The 17,883-nt window shown below is 53.1% G+C and overlaps 1 protein-coding gene across 1 annotated transcript in view; it reads right to left on the reverse strand.

Annotated features, from left to right (window-relative positions):
- MYO7B (myosin VIIB) overlaps window positions 1–17,883 on the reverse strand; it is a 95,479-nt gene that overhangs the window by 40,577 nt on the left and 37,019 nt on the right. The window contains exons 9-15 of the mRNA XM_024738064.1: window positions 15,930–16,094; window positions 13,420–13,496; window positions 12,218–12,337; window positions 11,775–11,917; window positions 7,648–7,858; window positions 6,885–7,020; window positions 1,763–1,926 (exon numbers count right to left, since the gene is read on the reverse strand). Coding sequence (XP_024593832.1) covers window positions 1,763–1,926; window positions 6,885–7,020; window positions 7,648–7,858; window positions 11,775–11,917; window positions 12,218–12,337; window positions 13,420–13,496; window positions 15,930–16,094 — 1,016 coding nt within the window. The remainder of the gene's footprint in view (window positions 1–1,762; window positions 1,927–6,884; window positions 7,021–7,647; window positions 7,859–11,774; window positions 11,918–12,217; window positions 12,338–13,419; window positions 13,497–15,929; window positions 16,095–17,883) is intronic.

The raw sequence follows: 17,883 nt of genomic DNA on the forward strand, positions 1-17,883 counted from the left end.
CACACACACACCACATACCACATACCACATACCACACACACCACGTACCACACACGCACCACATCCCACACACACACACACACCACATACCACACACCACACACACACACCCCACACACCACATACCACATACCACATACCACACACACCACGTACCACACACGCACCACATCCCACACACACACACACACCACATACCACACACCACACACACACACCCCACACACCACATACCACATACCACATACCACACACACCACGTACCACACACGCACCACATCCCACACACACACACACACCACATACCACACACCACACACACACACCCCACACACCACATACCACATACCACATACCACACACACCACGTACCACACACGCACCACATCCCACACACACACACACACCACATACCACACACCACACACACACACCCCACACACCACATACCACATACCACATACCACACACACCACGTACCACACACGCACCACATCCCACACACACACACACACCACATACCACACACCACACACACACACCCCACACACCACATACCACATACCACATACCACACACACCACGTACCACACACGCACCACATCCCACACACACACACACACCACATACCACACACCACACACACACACCCCACACACCACATACCACATACCACATACCACACACACCACGTACCACACACGCACCACATCCCACACACACACACACACCACATACCACACACCACACACACACACCCCACACACCACATACCACATACCACATACCACACACACCACGTACCACACACGCACCACATCCCACACACACACACACACCACATACCACACACCACACACACACACCACACACCACATACCACACACACACATACACCACATACCACACACACCACATATCACACGCACCCACACACACCACACACATGCACCAGATACCACACACACACACACACATCAGATACCACACACACACACACCACACACACAGCAGATACCACACACACAGCAGATACCACACACACACACACGCCACACACACACCACACATACCACACACACCACATACCACACACACACACACGCACCAGATACCACACACACACACATCAGATACCACACACACACACACACCACACACATCACACACCACACACACCACACACACCACATACCACACACACACACACGCCACACACCACACACACACATCACACACCACACATACCACACACACCACATACCACACGCACACACACACCACACACACGCACCAGATACCACACACACACACACATCAGATACCACACACACACACACCACACACACAGCACATACCACACACACACCACACACCACACACACACAAAAAAAAACCACACACACACACACCACACACACAGCAGATACCACACACACACCACATACCACTTACCACACACACACACACCAAGCACCACACACACCACACATATACCACACACACACACGCACCACATGACACACACACCACACAAAACACACACAGAGACAGATATAGAAAGAAACAAGAGAAGCCAAAGCAGGTGGGCCGTCTAGAGTCCACCACTCACTGGGAAGCAGGCGGAGTCCCGTTCCCCCGACCCCGCCCCGCCCACTGCCCCTGAAGCCCCTCTCCCCGTTTTCAGTCACGTCTGCCCCCCGCCTGAGGATTCCCGACCCGAGAACCCAGGCCCCCGGCTGGGCAGGGCCACCGAGCCCACCTTGAAGAGCTGGCTGCCTGCCGTCACCTGGACGATGGTCCCTCGGCCCCGCTTGCGCTCCAAGGACTCCAGCCCGAATATCTCCCGCAGGAACTCGTTCTGGGAGGAGTGGACCAGGGCGAGGATGTCCTTGCTCAGCACGTCCCGATTCTTCTCCAGGAAGCCTGCAGGTGTTGTAGTTTCTCATGTCAGGGTTGAAAGCAAGCTCACCACACGAGACGAATTGTGCAGAGACTCAACAGTAGAGGGCTGCTGCTGTCTCAGGAGATACAGCGCAGTCTCGTCCTGCTGTGGTGACTTTTATTTAAGCTTTATCTATGGTTACATCTTAAGACTTGTTTTCTCAACATTCCAGAAATAGCAAAGCAGCCAGATATGCTTTTACTGATTATACAATAAACGGTGGGCTTTCTTAAGAACGTGTCGTGCTTCGTCCTTGAACGCAAAAGGAGCACAAGGACATTTCCCTGTGTTCCCATTATTCTGATTATACTGAGGACATTTCATGGATCAGCGCCCCAAACACTCAGGACTGCTTGCAGTTCTGGCTTTTTCGCACGCACCCACCCAGCTTGCCGGGGGGACTCATGGGGCACGTCTCCTTCCATGTCCTCAGTTATTTCTCTACACGGGGAAGCAGAGTCCCCCACCCAGCTCGGGCGCGGTGGGACAGGAGTCCCGCAGGCCACCCCTCCAGACCTGCCTCCATCACCGGGGACCGGCGCCGGCCGGTGTCACGGCCACAGCCACATCCTGCGGCCGGCACTAGCCCCCATCCCCACTGCTGCCCCCATCCAAGCCGCCACCAGTCCTTCTGCCTGATTAGCCTGCCCGCCCCCTGCCCCTCCCTGCCTGCCTGGCCCCTCTGCCCCCAGGGACCTTCCTGAGAGGGCACATCGCCCATCACCCCTCTTACCTTTCCTCTTCTTCTCTGCTGCCAGTGCCTGCCTTCTCCCTCCTCTCTCCCCTGGGGCCTGCACCCCACCCCACGGAGACCTCATCTCTCCCCCAGGCCCTGTGTCCCACCCCAGGGGGTTTCATCTCTTCCAGGGGGGCCTGCAGCCTCCACGAGCTCTCTGGGGCCCTCTACCCTCCCATCCCACCCAGGCCAACTCTGGTTTTTGCTTCAGGCCAGCTCAAGTGTCCTGTACTCCAGGAGGCTCTCCTGTCCCACAAGTGGGGTGAGGGGCCCTCCTTGGGGCTCCCTTCCGCCCTGTCACCTGGCTCAGGGGTGGCCTGAGGACTTCGCATCTGCTCCACCAGCCACGGCTCCCTGGGTGGACCACGGGCAAGACCGAGTCCATGCCCCTCAACATCCCAGCAATCCCAGCCACCGCTGTCACTGCCACATACACCCAGGAACCCACTAACAGCACAGCAGACGGAGTGTCCGTTCCATGTACAGTTTAGACCTCCCCGAGGGCAGTTCCTGCAGGCTCTCATCAGGGCTCTGAATTTCTGGGGACCCTGGGCAAGTATGATCGAGGCAACTGCGTGTTTACATAAAGGAGCCAAAAGAAGAAGAGAAGGAAAAGGAGAAAGCACAGAAACCTCCCCACCCCTCATAATCCCTGAAAATCTGGCAACCTGGCCACATCCAGGCAGCTTGCAGTCTGGAGAGGAAGACCTGGGCACTCCCACCTGGAGGCCCACCCTTCCCAGCTCGCCGGTCTGTGCAGGAGCGGCCACTTCAAAACGCCCCTGCGGAACCAGCGTGGGGGCAGTAGCTGCTTTGCTCTTCCTGGAAGCCCCAAACGGGGAAACGAAAGAAATTAAACACAATTTGGCTTCCTGGCTTCAAGGATGCAGGGGGGGGGGGGGGTGACTTGCTGATTATGAGGTCCTGAGACGTATTTCCCTCTTCATCATAAGTTTAAACTGCACTGGTCTTGGAAATGAATGTGTGCCCATGGGCATTGTGTGCACATGTGTGTCAGCATATGTGTGTGCTTGGACAGAGTAGGTTTAAGAACGAAGCATGTCTGTCACTCACTAAGGAGACCCTGAGGGCCTGGGAACCCCAGGGCCCCTCTACAAGCCCTGCTCTGGGGCCTTGGAAGGACTTTCTAGGGCCAAGGGGCCCTCCAACCTAAGGACTGAGCCTCCAGAAATCAGGGAGGGCAATGTATGGGCTGAGCTGTTTGCCCCCAAAATCCATATGTTGAAGCCCTAACCTCCAGTACCTCAGAATGTGACTATATGTGGAGAGAAGGGCCTTTAAAGAGATAATTAAGATAAAATAAGGCTGTTAGAGTGGGCCCTAATCCGGTCTGACTGGTGTCGTATAAGAAGAGGAGATAAGGGACTTCCCTGGTGGCGCAGTGGTTAAGAATCCGCCTGCCAATGCAGGGGACACGGGTTCAAGCCCTGGGCTGGGAAGATCCCAAATACGGCAGAGCAACTAAGCCCTTGTGCCACAACTACTGAGCCTGTGCGCCACAACTACTGAAGACTGTGCGTGGAGAGCCCCTGCTTCGCAACGAGAAGCCATGGCAATAAGAAGCCCGCACACCACAATGAAGACCCCACACAGCCAAAAATAAAAATAAATAAATTTATTTAAAAAAAAAAAGAAGAAGAAATTAGGACCCAGAGACAATAAAGATGCCAGAAGAGAGACATCAGAAGGAACCAGTCCTGCCGACATCTTTGTCTTGGACCCCTGGCCTCCAGAACTGTGAGAAAATACATTTCTGTACGTATTTGTGGAAATTTGTTATGGCAGCACTGGCCAACGAACAGAGGTGTGGGTCTGGGGGTGAGCAGACAGCATCCCTCCCCTGCTGCCATGGGAGAGAGTGGACCACCTGAGGCAGGGCACAGACTCGCAGGGAGAAGGCACTGGAAGAGGCTGCTTCTCGAAGCCAGGCTAGATGAGGACCCGGGGCCTGCTGAGGGATTCATCCAGCAAGGGTCCGACCCTGACTTGTCCTCACGCTTTGAGTCACCCCACATTTTAGTGGGATGCATTCTTAAATTCTTAGGAATTTGAGTAGTGTGTGGTCTCTATTTTGTTCAGAATTTAAAAGTGATAACTGATGAAAGACTTCTTATTCCCTCTAATTCACATTTACAGGATATCAGAAGCTGATACAATATTGAAGTACTAAGTGGTACTAAGGAACTACAAAAATACCATAGGACTTCCCTGGTGGCACAGTGGATAAGAAGCCCCCTGCCAATGCTGGGGACACGGGTTTAAGACCTGGTCCGGGAAGATCCCACATGCCGTGTAGCAACTAAGCCCATGCACCACAACTACAGAGCCTGCGCTCTAGAGGCCCTGAGCCACAACTACTGAGCCTGCGTGCCACAACTACTGAAGCCTGCAAGCTAGAGCCCGTGCTCCGCAACAAGAGAAGCCACTGCAATGAGAAGCCCACGCTCCGCAACGAAAAGTAGCCCCCGCTCGCCACAACTAGAGAAAGCCCGCGTGAGACCCAACACAGCCACAAATAAATAAATTTATTAAAAAAAAAGAAGCAAACAAACAAAAAACCCCAAAAATACTATAAAGCTCATCTGTGTATCTCTGCCATTTAACAATTAATTTAACAAAACTATAACTGAATTGTATGCACACCAAAAAAAAAGAGAAAAACCCACAAACCTGGTGTGGGGTGCAGGAAGGCCACATCAGGGGTGGAAGAAGGAAGCCTGGTTCCCCCTCTGCCAGCTGGTGCTGTGAGAGGAGGGGACTGGATCGGGAGCTGGGGCCATGCGGCCCTCACCAAGCTGGGAGTGGTGAGAGCCTAGGCGAGGCTCCAAGGCCACCTAAGCCCCTCTCCCAGCTGTGTGCCAGGAGGCTGCTTTCTGCAGGTGGGGACGGGCAGACACTTGGTGGCACCCTGTGTTTCTCCAGGTTTAGGCAAAGCCTCCTGGCCCCAGGTGTTCTCAGAGTCGGGGGAGGGTCAAGGCACCCCTGGGCTCGGTCCCTCAAAAGACAGAGTAAATGGGGCTTAAGGTTTCAGCACAGCAGGGCACCAAAAGAAAACCCAGCAGGCCTATCTTTAAAGAGCGTGAATAAAATTTTGCACTCAGAAAGAAGCTACCTTAATCTTAGCATACATGAAAGTTTCAGGTCACTTCAAAAACTAAAACTTGGCCTTGAGTAGCCCATGGAGGTTGATGCGCTCAGTGTCTTTGTATTCTGGGATTCTGGGGTCCCACTAGCTCTGGTCTCTCCCTTTCAGAAGAGCCCCAAAGCCAGGATCTGGTGGGAACTACGAAGGAGCAGCCTCACCTCCTCATTTTTCCAACAGAAATAATCCCCTGACCTCCTAACACTGCCCCTCCTCTATGTAAAAACATCAGCCCCTCCTGCTGCCTTGTCCCTCCACCTGAAAAGTGCTTGGAGCATCCCTGACTCCAGGTTTCCATTTAAACAGATCAGAGCAGCTCCTCATTTCTCCATACGAGTCCCACAGTGACACTATGACCGTCTGCCTCGTTTTCCTGACCACAGCACTCTCTGGCCGCCTTTCCCATTTTTCTAAGCACATCAGCAGGTTGACCACCCCAGGCCTTTATTTCTCCAATCAAAACCATGCCTGACCTTATCTCAGCATATACACTTTCACTACCAAGAGGGTGAAAAGATATCCCACAGAATAGGAGAAAATATTTGCACGCTTACGGACACGTGCTACAACGTGGAAGAACCATGAAAACATTATGACAAGTGAAAGAAGCCAGTCACAAAGGCCACATGGTGTACGATTCCATTTTTGTGAAATGTCCAAAACAGGCAAATCCATAGAGACAGAAATCAGTGGTTGCCTAGGGCTGGGGTGAAATGAGGAATGACCGCTAATGGGAGTTTCTCTTTTGGGGTGATGGAAAAGTTTAAAAATTGTGGCAACAGCTGCATAATTCTGTGAACATACTAAAAACCATTGGGTTGTAGACTTCAAATGGCTGAATTCTTCGGTATGTGAATTATCTCTCAATAGAACTATTACCCACAAAACAAAACACAAACAAACACGCCTGGTCCATTCCATTCCCTCTGTTCCATTGCTGGTTCTGCAAAATGACCTAGTCCCCTCAGCCTTCTTTCCTTGGCCTCCCTGGAGTGCTCGGGATTTAGAAGAAAGGGGCTGTGGAGAGGAGCTGCACCCACCTTCTGCCTGGTAGTACACCTCGCCGGCAAAGTGGGCGATGCCAAATCGGGCATCGTGGATGTTCTTGGGCTGCAGGAAGACCTTGTTGTTGGCATGGATGTTCTTCAGTTTTTGTAGCAAGGTGGTGTCTGTCCCCTGGAAGAATGGACACCCTATGGGCTGAGGTCCCAGAGTCCAGCCACTGGGAGGTCAGCTGGCACACTCCCAGGTCTCAGGGGCTCCCTCAAGGGGGCAAAACAACTGAATGACTGAGGGCCTTTCTACAGACAGCAAACAGATGCCCAGGTGGCGACAGCTTGTTGCGGTGAGTGAGGACAGAGGCGGGAGTAGGGACTGGGTCGGGCGATCCTCACTGCCAGCTTCCTGCTCTACCCTTCCCTACAACTGCCCAGGGACCAGAGCTTCTCCCTTCTGTAGATCACAGCTCTTCCTGACTACCTTTGAGAATCCATCTCCCCAAGGACAGGCAGAGTCCCCCAAAGTGAGAATGAAAGTGTTTCCTTGTCTTGAACCCTCTGCAGCCCTTGACCTACAAGGCTGAAGAAGCCCCCTCTTGGGGTGTGTTCTTGAATCTAAATAATGCATTCTGGGGAGTGGGAGTGAGGGTAGAGTCAGGTGCCTCCCTGCAGGAGGCAGGCCTTGAAGGAGAGGAAGGCTGGAAGGCTGGGGCTTGTCTGCTAACTCCCGGCAGAGGTTCCAGCAGCCCTGGAGTTTCCCACGTGTGGGGTCTCCACCCGAGGGGCGGCGGGCCCAGGGGCGCACCTGTGGGAAGTGGCTTTCTTCGTCCAGGAGGGAGATGATGCTCAAGGGCTTGAGGGCCAGCAGGTCCAGCGTGGGCAGGTTGTCGTTGTAGTGGATATAGTCCCAGGGGATGCACTCGGTGCGGTATTCTTCCTGCTCCATGGTGAACACGTGCTGCACGAAGAGCTGCTGCAGGTGCTCGTTAGCCAGGTTGATGCAGAGCTGCTCGAAGCTGTGGGGACAGGGCCACCCCGGGCGGGAAGGGGCTGGCTCGATCGCTGCTGCAGCCGGCCCCTGGCACACAGCTGCATATCCCCAAACACATGCACACGCTGGCACACAGCCTCCCTCTTCTTCTACCTCTGCCTCCATCACCTCCTCCACCCCACAGCAAACAGACTCAGAGAAATGAGGGGGCTTGTGTATCATCAAGCCCCTGCCTTTGTCTCCCTCCGGTCCCCTGCGGTCCTCTGCCAGGCCTGCCTATCCTGACACGAAGACAATCCCTGGGGGACCAAGTGTCCTGTAGCCACCCAAGCATCCATGGGCAAGTGGCTTTGGTATTAAGATGAGCTTCTGGCTGGGCTCCTTTGCATCAACCAGACACACTCCTTACACCCACCCCAATCCTCCCAACCTGTTCTCCCTCCCGGGTTCCCCACCTTGGGAAATGGGTCCGCCACTTACCGCCCCTAGCTCAGGTCAGAAACCAGCCCATCATGCCTGACACCCCTCTCTCCCTCCTCCCCAGTTCCAATCAGTTGCCAAAGTCTGGTCCACGCTTCCTCCAACGCAGACCTGTTTACTTCTTTTCACCGCCACTGCTGCTACCTTAATCCAGGCCACCCTTCTTCCTCACCTGGAGCACAGTGACAGCGTCCTCATGGCTCTCCCTGCCTCCAGCCTCACCCCCCGCCCCCCGTCACTCTCCACAGCCACCAGAAGGAGCACATCTGATCCCGCTCTCCCCCTGCTTCGCATCCTTGTAGACCCGGGTGCCCATTGTTGTTGGGATCCAGACAGACAGTGACACAGTAGAAAGCCTGCCCGTCTCTGCCAGGGAGTGGCTGAGGGGCACCCTGGACTTCTCACAGTGCTGGGAAGGCACCTGGCCCCTGCTTACCTCTGAGTCTTCTTCACACGTGTGAGCCCCTCCCCTCCTTCCTCTGACCTGCTTGGTCTGCTCACCCTCTGGGTCTCACTTAGGCATTTCTTTTTCAGGATGGGTTGCCCATTTATGCAAAGCCGCATGGTACCCGGGACTCGTTGTTCAAGGTCTGTTAACCCAAGAGAGTTAACACACTGCCTGCAGAGTGTGGACTAAGAATGCTGCCTGTCATATCAGTAAACAAAGGGTGTCACAGCTACGAGCCCTGAGGGAACTCAGGATGGAGACAAGGAATGACCACCATCTAGCAGTCATCAGACTGCAGCCACCCGCAACAACGATGCACCCTGGGGAGACTCAGGATGGGAAAGCGCAGGATCCTGGCCCCAGAGAGCTGAGGTGCGTATCAAAGGAATGATTTCAACGAGCCCAGACTCTTGCATCTTCCCATACATAGAAAAGCACTAAATGCCTTAACTTGGGATGTCTGATTTTCTTTAATTAACAATAATCTTTTGATGTTCCAACTACCTGCCTTTTGTTGCAAAACTTTTATATGCCTTGGGACCCCCCTCACCTCCTCGGAGCAGTTTTCTCAGAGTTATCTGAGATGCTGTCTCCTGGGCTTCAAGTCCTAAGAATGTCCACTGAATAAAACATGACTCTCAACTTCGAGGTTGTGCACTTTTTTTCACTCGACAAGAGCGCTCGGTGAACCCCGGTCGGGCCAGTGACTGGGTGCTGCGAGTGACATGGCCCTGTTCCTCCATGTGGCCCCCGGACTGCAGCCCTGTCGCAAACCCTGCTCGTGGCCCAGATCCCCTACAACCAACTACTCATCCACCTCCACAGGGTCCAAAAGTGTGCTTGCTCCGCTCAACGGCCCCTCTCAGGGCCAGAAACCAATGATCAGAATCACTTTTTAGTTTACTTAGAGTTTGCATCGCGCTGGGCTGAGTTCTGCCAGCCCTACCCCAGCCCACCTGCCTGCAGAGAGCTGGTCCGGGGAGGCTGTCACCCCCATGTGCTTGCACTCGGAATGGTTTGTATCTTGACAATCCTGGCCAAGTTGATAGGGAAACCACTGACCAAAACTGCCCTCCCTGGCCAGGCCCGATAGTAACCACTTGCATGAGTTATCTTAAACAGGAGGTCCTGGTAAGGAATGTGGAACTAACAAGCTACCACCAACTGGAAGAATTCGGGAACGGTCAAAAGACAGAGGAGACAGCAGTCCATATGTCCTACCGACCTCCCAGAATCCTTCTCGCTGGAATCCATCTTGGCTGAGTGATGTGTGCGCCACCAGGAAGGACTCTGAGACAGAGTGATTGGCCAGAGACAACCCGGAAACTAACCCCATCACCATAAAACCTGAGACTGCAAGCCATGTGGCAGAGCAGTTCTCCTGGGTTCCCTTAGCCTCCTGCTCTCCACCCGGGCACCTCTTCCCAATAAAGTCTCTTTCTTTGTCAGCACATGTGTCTCCTTGGACAATTCATTTCCAAGTGTTAGACAAGGGCCCACTCTTGGGCCCTGGAAGCGGTCCCCCTTCCTGCAACAAAGGGACCTTCTCAGACCTCAGCTGGAGGTAGGGCCTCAGGCAGGGGCATGCCAAGGTCAGGACAGCCCCTTGGCTCCTCTAATAGTGCCCAGAGGCCTCCACTTGGAACTGAAACCAAGCAGGACCCTGAGGGACCCTCCTGGGTACAAAAGCCCCTCTGCGTCCCCATTTCTTGTTTGTAGAGAAAGGCTTTAGTCTCCTAGGCCATCCCTGAGTTCCAAAGAGCAGACTCAAGCAGTTACTAATTAGGGAAGTGAGGAAATGCAGTCAAGAAACAATAATGCAACGATAAAACAGAGTCCTAGTTCTTCCTCAGGGGGTACACATAACAATCTGATGCATCACTTTGAGTTCTTCTACAGAAACTAAGACCCCTGCCCAGGTGGAGGATGGTGACTACACGCTGACCACAAGTATGTAGACCCCAGACTGGTTGGAACCAGAAGGTTGATGATTAAGCTACCTGAAACTTCACCCCATTACCTCACCACCAACCAATCAGAAGAAAGTCCACAAGCTGACCACGTACCCTGTGATCCTCACCCCTAAAGTTGCCTTTAAAAAACTTTCCCTGAAAGTCATCAAGGAGTTTGTGCATGAGCTGCCCGTTCTCCTTGCCTGCAATAAACGCTGTGCTTTCCTTCACTACAGCCCAGTGTCAGTAGATTGGCTTTGCTGCTCACTGGGTGAGCAGACCTGAATTCAGTTCGGTAATAGGACCAACTCTAGGCTCCATCCAGCCCATCCCTTTAAATGAACCAGGCTCACCTGGGTAAGCTAGGTCACGCACGTAGGACGCTTCCTGCTTGCTTGTTCCCAGTCCTCATTTCCTCATCCTCCAGCCCCCGGATAATGCCCCAGAGCAACACCTGTCCTCATCTGGCCCCACTGCCTGGCTCCCCTCACCACCCCTCTCTACCCCCACCCCCAGCCTTCATCACAGTCTCAGCTGGGAATTACTTCTCTGAACTGCCTCCTGCCTCCAGACCTTCAGCCTCCAGACTGGGACACTGGATCAGAAGTGTCCTGCCTCACCTTACCCCTGCCAAACTGAAGAGTCGGTGATGGGCCACAAACCCCATTACCTAGTATGATATCCCACCTAGATGCAGTTGCATCCGTGTTATTGATTTCCATTTTCACCCTAACCACGTGTGATGATTCACTCTAGTTCATGAGGAGAGTGGATGGCTCAAGAGGGGTGATGAATGCTGAGGTGCTTTTAGCCTGACTCTCAGGGATGCTTTTAGTTATGTGGCTTTTTCTAGACATGCTGTGGATGCCAGGGGATGCGCACGGACCACCTCACTGAGGAAAGCCATAGTCTTGCTGAGGGACTCACCCTGGTGCCTGTGAGCGGAGGTGAGAGGTCCTGCTCCTAACCCAGAGGGGGAGGAATGGCTACCCTGCAGCTGGCTCGGAGAAGAGCTAAGCTTATCTTCCATTTTCCAAAAGCAGGTGCACTGATCTCCATACCTATTTTTCTGGAAATTTTCAAAACCAAATATGTCCAGGAGGCCGATGGTCCTTCGCACGTTTTTGGGGTCCTGGGCAGGTGGGGTGAAAATCGCGGCGTTGATTTTCTTGAGAATCCACAGGAAGAGGTGCCCATAGATGCCCTGTGGAGACATGGGGTAGAGCCCGCAGGCTATGATGTACAAGAGGAAGGCTGCCCCTTTCCAGTTCACCTGGAAAGGCTGCAGGCACACTGGGTCTCATGGACCTACTCAAGGAGATCATCCCTACTTTAAGGTAAGAAACCACCCTGGAGAGACTAGGCAGCCCACGGTCACCAGGCAGGTGACCGGCAGAGTTGGGACTTGCCCAGCTATCTCTGCCTTTTCCTGCTGTCCACCCACAAGGCAAGGAGCCACGCTCAACAGATTGACATGCGGGCCCCTTTTCCCGCAGCTCTGCACCTTGACGAAGGCATCCCTCCGGTCTGCAGCCTGGGCGATGTTCAGGGGCCTGGTGACAAACTCCCCACGGATGGTGATGGAGTGTTTGATCAGACAGTCTCGGAGTGCCTGGTCCTTCACCTGGAAGGCGGGTGGGGGCTGGCATCACAGCTGACTGAGCAGGGCCTGGCGCCAACACCTTGTCTCATGACCAAATACCCTATGCCCAAAGCCTGAGGGTAGGAGATGCCTGTGACTAGGGCCAGAGTCGGGATGCTGGGCAGGGCCCGGTCCAGGGTCAGTCTGAGCACTGGGGTATCAGTGTTGGGGAAGGGTGCACAAACTGGGTGGGCCCCAAGCATGCTGGCTGCTTGGTTGACCAGTCCTGTGCTGGTCTCCTGAGGCTGGGTCCACCATTGGGTGGACCCTGGGAAACAGTGGGAAGGAAGGGCTCTGAGGCCTGGCCATTGACATCTGGATACGCCCCCGCTGACATCACTGCTGCCTGGAGGCTGAAGACCCAAGGGAGCAAGACGAGTCTGGATGGAGTCCCTCCCACCATGCGGGGAAGACTGAACCAGCAAAAATGGAAGGTTTCTGAGAACCCTGAACCACATGAAGAACATTAGCAGCAAAACACGCCCACCTAATGTGATTGCTTCCCCCACCCCTTCTGATTCTATTAATTTTCCACTGGACCTGCCAGCGGGGTGTGATGTGGAGGACATTACAATGCCCCATCGCTCATCCTCCAAGTCAACGCTCTATTTGGTCTCCTTAATAACCTGTAGGGTGAATGGTCTGAGCACATTCCACCGGCCCAGAATAGCACAACTCATGGAGAAGTCCCGGGGACCAGGACACGGGGCAGGGACCTTTTGATGTAAGGACATCAGATTGTGTGAGTGGGGAGAGCCTGGGGTCTGGGTGGGGTGGAAAGTTGAGTAAAGGCCACAGAAGAGCAGGAGGGTCAGGGAAAAGGGAAGAAACACACGTTCAAGTCAAACTGATCATTTCCGGGACGTGGTTAATGGTTAGCTCCATGGCCCCACCCTGATTCCCACCCCCAGGGCCTGCAGCGCTCCACCAGGGAGCTCAGGGGGTGAGCGGAGAGCCTGGGAGAGGGGTAGGAGGAAGGAACTAGAGCCTGGGAAGGGCTGTCAGCCCAGACCCCCGGGGCTCCTCACTAAAATGGAAGCTGGCGGACATAACAGCCCAGTCACCTCCAGTAACTTCATCACGGTGGGAAAGGCGGGCGTCTCCATCACATCAGAGGAGTCCAGGTTCTCGAAGACCGTAGCTGCAGAGAGAAGCAATGACCCTGAGAGGCAAATTGGCCTGAAGTGATGGGACAGAGGCCTCAGGAAGGCAGTCCCAGATCCACGCTTAGAGACAACCGTCCCCAGGAGGGAAGCACTGCCTCTCCCAGTACCCCCTCTGAGAGCCGAGGCCTCCCTGGGGGCCTATCAACACCTTAGCTGTAACTACTGTTAACAGGGTATGTCCCCCTCTGCTGAGATCGGGACCCTGATGCAAAGGGGAGTTTGAAGTTATTGGAGGGAGAAGGTGCTGGTGGGGCATGTGGGGTCTACTGAGGGAGAAAACCAGCCATCAGTCCCCTTCCATCCACTCTGCTGTCCATAGAAACCTAGGCGTGTTCATTCGCTTGGTCAAACAAGCACGGAGCTGAGAGGAGGAGTGGTTGGAAGCCGGGGCCAGCTCTGTTGCAAGTCTCCTGACCCACCTCCTAGTTCAAGTCCCCCCGCTTTGGGTCCCTCCACCTTAGGGCTGCTGAGCTGGGGGGAGGAAAGAATGCTGTTTCTGTATTTTTTTTCCTTTTTAAACTTTAAAAAATTGTAAAATAAAGCATACAGATTTTTAAAAATGCATAAAATCCAAGGGCATGTTATAACGGATAATTATTAAGTCAACATTGTGTAACGACCACTGAAGCCAAAACCCAGAGCCTCGCTAACACCCGGAGCCTCCTACATCCTTTCCTGCTCAGACCAGTTCCTGCACAAGAGGCAGTATTTTCCTGACCTCCATGGAAACCAGCTCCCTATTTTCTCTTTATCTTTTTACTACCTACATATGAATCTCTAAACAGCGTTTAATTTTACCTGTTTACCTGTATGTCATCTAACTACCTGCACTCCTTTGTAGCATTTAATTTTACCTGTTTTTAAATTTTGTGTAAGTGTGATCTATAATTGTCTGTATTCTTTCACTTGGCTTCATTTCTTCAATATCACATTTGATTCTCTTCCATGACCTGAAGCCCCCTTCTTGTCAGCACCCACGTCTGGTTCATTACATGGTCACCTAGCTACAACTTGCCTGGAGTAGATTTCCTCATATCCTGTGAGACAGTGGTTCAAGTTCATGTTTTCTATATGAATACCCAATCGCTCTAGAACAGTTTATTGAAAAGTCCATCTTTTCCTCACTGCTCTATGAATTGGTGTCTTTCATTAGATCTAAAGCCAGCCATAATCTCTTCAAATGTTGTGTATGCCCCATCCTTCTCTTTTCCTTTAGAACTCGAATCAAATGTATACTACATCTTCTCACTGTATCTTTTAGGTCTCCTACTCTCTCTTTTATATTTTCCATCTTTTTATCTCTCCACGCTGTACACACAGTTTCTTCTGACATTTCCTCCTTTTTCACATTATAAAACTGGCCGTTAGGGACTTCCCTGGTGGTGAATCCACCTGCTAATGCAGGGGACACAGGTTCGAGCCCTGGCCTGGGAAGATCCCACATGCTGTGGAGCAACTAAGCCCGTGCGCCACAACTACTGAGCCCACGTGCCACAACTACTGAAGCCTGCGTGCCTAGAGCCTGTGCTCTGCAACAAGAGAAGCCACTGCAGTGAGAAGCCCGCGCACCACAATGAAGACCCAATGCAGCCAAAAATAAATAAATAAATAATTTAAAAAATATATATTAAAAAAAACCTGGCCATTAAACTCATCCATTGAGTTCATTTTGGTTTTTTTGGTTTGTTTTTTTTTTTTAACTTTAGAATGTCTATGTGGTTCCTTTTAAAATCTGTAATGTCACTTTTTTATAGTTTCCAGTTCCCTGTCTAAATTTTCAAGCTTGGTTTTTTCTTTTCTTGAACAAAGCAAGCATAGCTGCTTCGTGGTCTGTGCTCAGTAATTCCAATCTCTGAAATCTATGTGGCTCTGTTTCTATTGTCTATCGTGTCTGCTGATTCTTGCTCACGGTATCTCATTTCCTTGTTCTTGGTTATTTTTGGAGGCACGCTGGATGTTGTGTTTAAAACGGTTTAAAGGAATAATCTGTGATCTAGGTTGATGCTATTTTCTCCCACAGAGGATTGTCAGCAACTCTGTCACTCAGGCGCTTGGAGGCACTAACAAGCCAGTACACCTTAATCCGTAGACCAACTGGATGCCTACAAACTGGTTTGTAAGTTCACGCACGGCTTTGCTTACTCTGGTTCACCCTTTGGGTTCCCAGCCCAAAGTGGGGGGTGATTGATCAGAGTCTTCACCTTTGGAGGGCCCTAAGCTTTGGCATCTTCCCCCTAACCCCACAAGGCCTCCAAAATCATAGCTAAAATTTTCAATGTACTTTTCCAAGATGCCGTGACTTGGGTGGGTCCTTTGCGTGAGGACCCGCAGGGATTTTTTTCCTCCTCTGTCCCAGTCTCCCCATTCTTCCTCCCCAGGGGGTGTACTCTGGGTGGAAACAGCATTACCCATGAACTTCACATTCCCCAGGTGGAGAATGGCGGCCAGCAGCTTGCTGAGGTCCCAGTTCTCGGAGTCGGAGAACATGAGGATCTTCATGGCTGAGCGGACCTGGGCATAGTCCTTGGCGTCATTGAGTCCTTCACAGGAGGTACAGTTCCCCTGCAAGATCGGGCCTATCAGGTTTCTGAGGCCACCCCACACCCTACCTCCTCCACTGTAGGGCCAGCAAGGCAGGGATGCATCAGGGATTCAGCCAAAGGTCCCTGATAAGTGATACTGCACTGGCTCTGGGTGGATCCCAAGGGGCCACCTGGAGGCCCAAGCTCAAAAAATACACAGAAGGGCTTCCCTGGTGGCGCAGTGGTTAAGAATCCACCTGCCAACGCAGGGGTACATGGGTTCGCGCCCTGGTCGGGGAAGATCCCACATGCCGCAGAGCAGCTAAGCCCGTGTGCCACAACTACTGAGCTTGCGTGCCATAACTACTGAAGCCCGCGCGCCTAGAGCCCGTGCTCTGCAACAAGAGAAGCCACCACAATGAGAAGCCCGCGCACTGCAATGAAGAGTAGCCCCCGCTCGCCACAACTAGAGAAAGCCCGCACACAGCAACAAAGACCCAAATCAGCCAAAAATAAATAAATATTTTTTAAAAAGAAAAAGAAAATACACAGAGGCGGAACGGTGGTGACACAGACGCAGCGTGCTATGGTAGCTTGACAGTTGTGTGGCCACGGCCAAGTCATCAGGCTTCTCTGAGCCTCTATTTGTCAGCCATCCATGGTAACGCCTGCCTCACCCTCTGGTGGTGGTGGGGGGGTGGGAACATCACGGGTTCATTCCTTTAACAAACACTTTCCAAGGCTCACTGTGTGCCAGCCTCTGGGCTATTTGTTGGGAATTCAGAAATGGAGAGACCAGGCCCTGCCCTGGGTGCTGTTGCATCCAGCAGGAGAGGCACAAAGAGAATGGCGGGGTCATAGGCTGTTACAGGCGCTGAGACCAAAGGGGGGGCTGGGGCGGCCTCCTGGGAGCTGGGGAAAGGCTTCCTGGAGGAGGCATCTGAGTGGTCCCTCAGGCTGAGATTCACAGCAGCACAGGGGAGAAACGGCCAGAACTGGGCAGTGAGGTGGGAGGCACGGGTGGAAACTGCAAGGAGCCTGGCGTCGCCATTGAGGGGGAGAGGTTGGTGGATGGTGGGATCTGGAGGGACTTGGAAACCTTGCCAAGGAGACACAAGGAGCCCCTGAAGAGCTGTAATGAGAGACGTGGTCTGTCAGACTTGCTCTGTGGGAGGTCTCGGGCTGGATGATAGATTGGGGTCAAGTCTGGAGAGAGGGGGGACCCAGGAGGAAGCTAGCACCATGGTCTAGGCAAGAGATGATGAAGGTCTCCAGGCAGAGACCCAGGAGAGAGGGCTTAGGCAGGACACAAGGTCGAGACGTGGGTTTCATTCATTCCCTCAGCAGCAAGGTGAGCCTGATGGCTGCTTGTGCTACACTGTTTGTGCATGGGGACGCAGCGAGCAAGGCCCCTGCTCTCCTGGAGCTCAAGTTCTAGCGGCACCTACGAGGACGGTGAGTGGAATGAAACGAGGGTTTCAGAGCCTTCTGTTCATAGGGACCAAAGAAAGTTGAGGCTTGTGGGGCGGGACCATGGGTTCAGTAGGAAACAAGGAAGCACACGGACAAGGGTAAGCCTCTGATGGCCGTAAAGGGGATGCCAAACACAGGAAGGCTGGAGTGGAGAATGGAAAAGGGGAGTCCTCAGTCCCTGCCCAGGGGCCCGACCACAGTTTGGGCTTTTATGAGGCTGTAAACCAAGCGTTGAGCAGGAGCCGGCCCTTCTTCTGTCTTCCTCATTGTTATTGAGAGGCGGGGTGGGGAGAGGAAGGGAAGGGAGAGGTGGGGAGGGAGAGGAGAGGCAGGGAGAGGAGGGAAGGGGCAGGAAGGGGAGGGGGGA

This window comes from Neophocaena asiaeorientalis, unplaced genomic scaffold, assembly GCF_003031525.2.
Source record: "Neophocaena asiaeorientalis asiaeorientalis breed wild unplaced genomic scaffold, Neophocaena_asiaeorientalis_V1.1 scaffold98, whole genome shotgun sequence".
Lineage (NCBI taxonomy): Eukaryota > Metazoa > Chordata > Mammalia > Artiodactyla > Phocoenidae > Neophocaena > Neophocaena asiaeorientalis.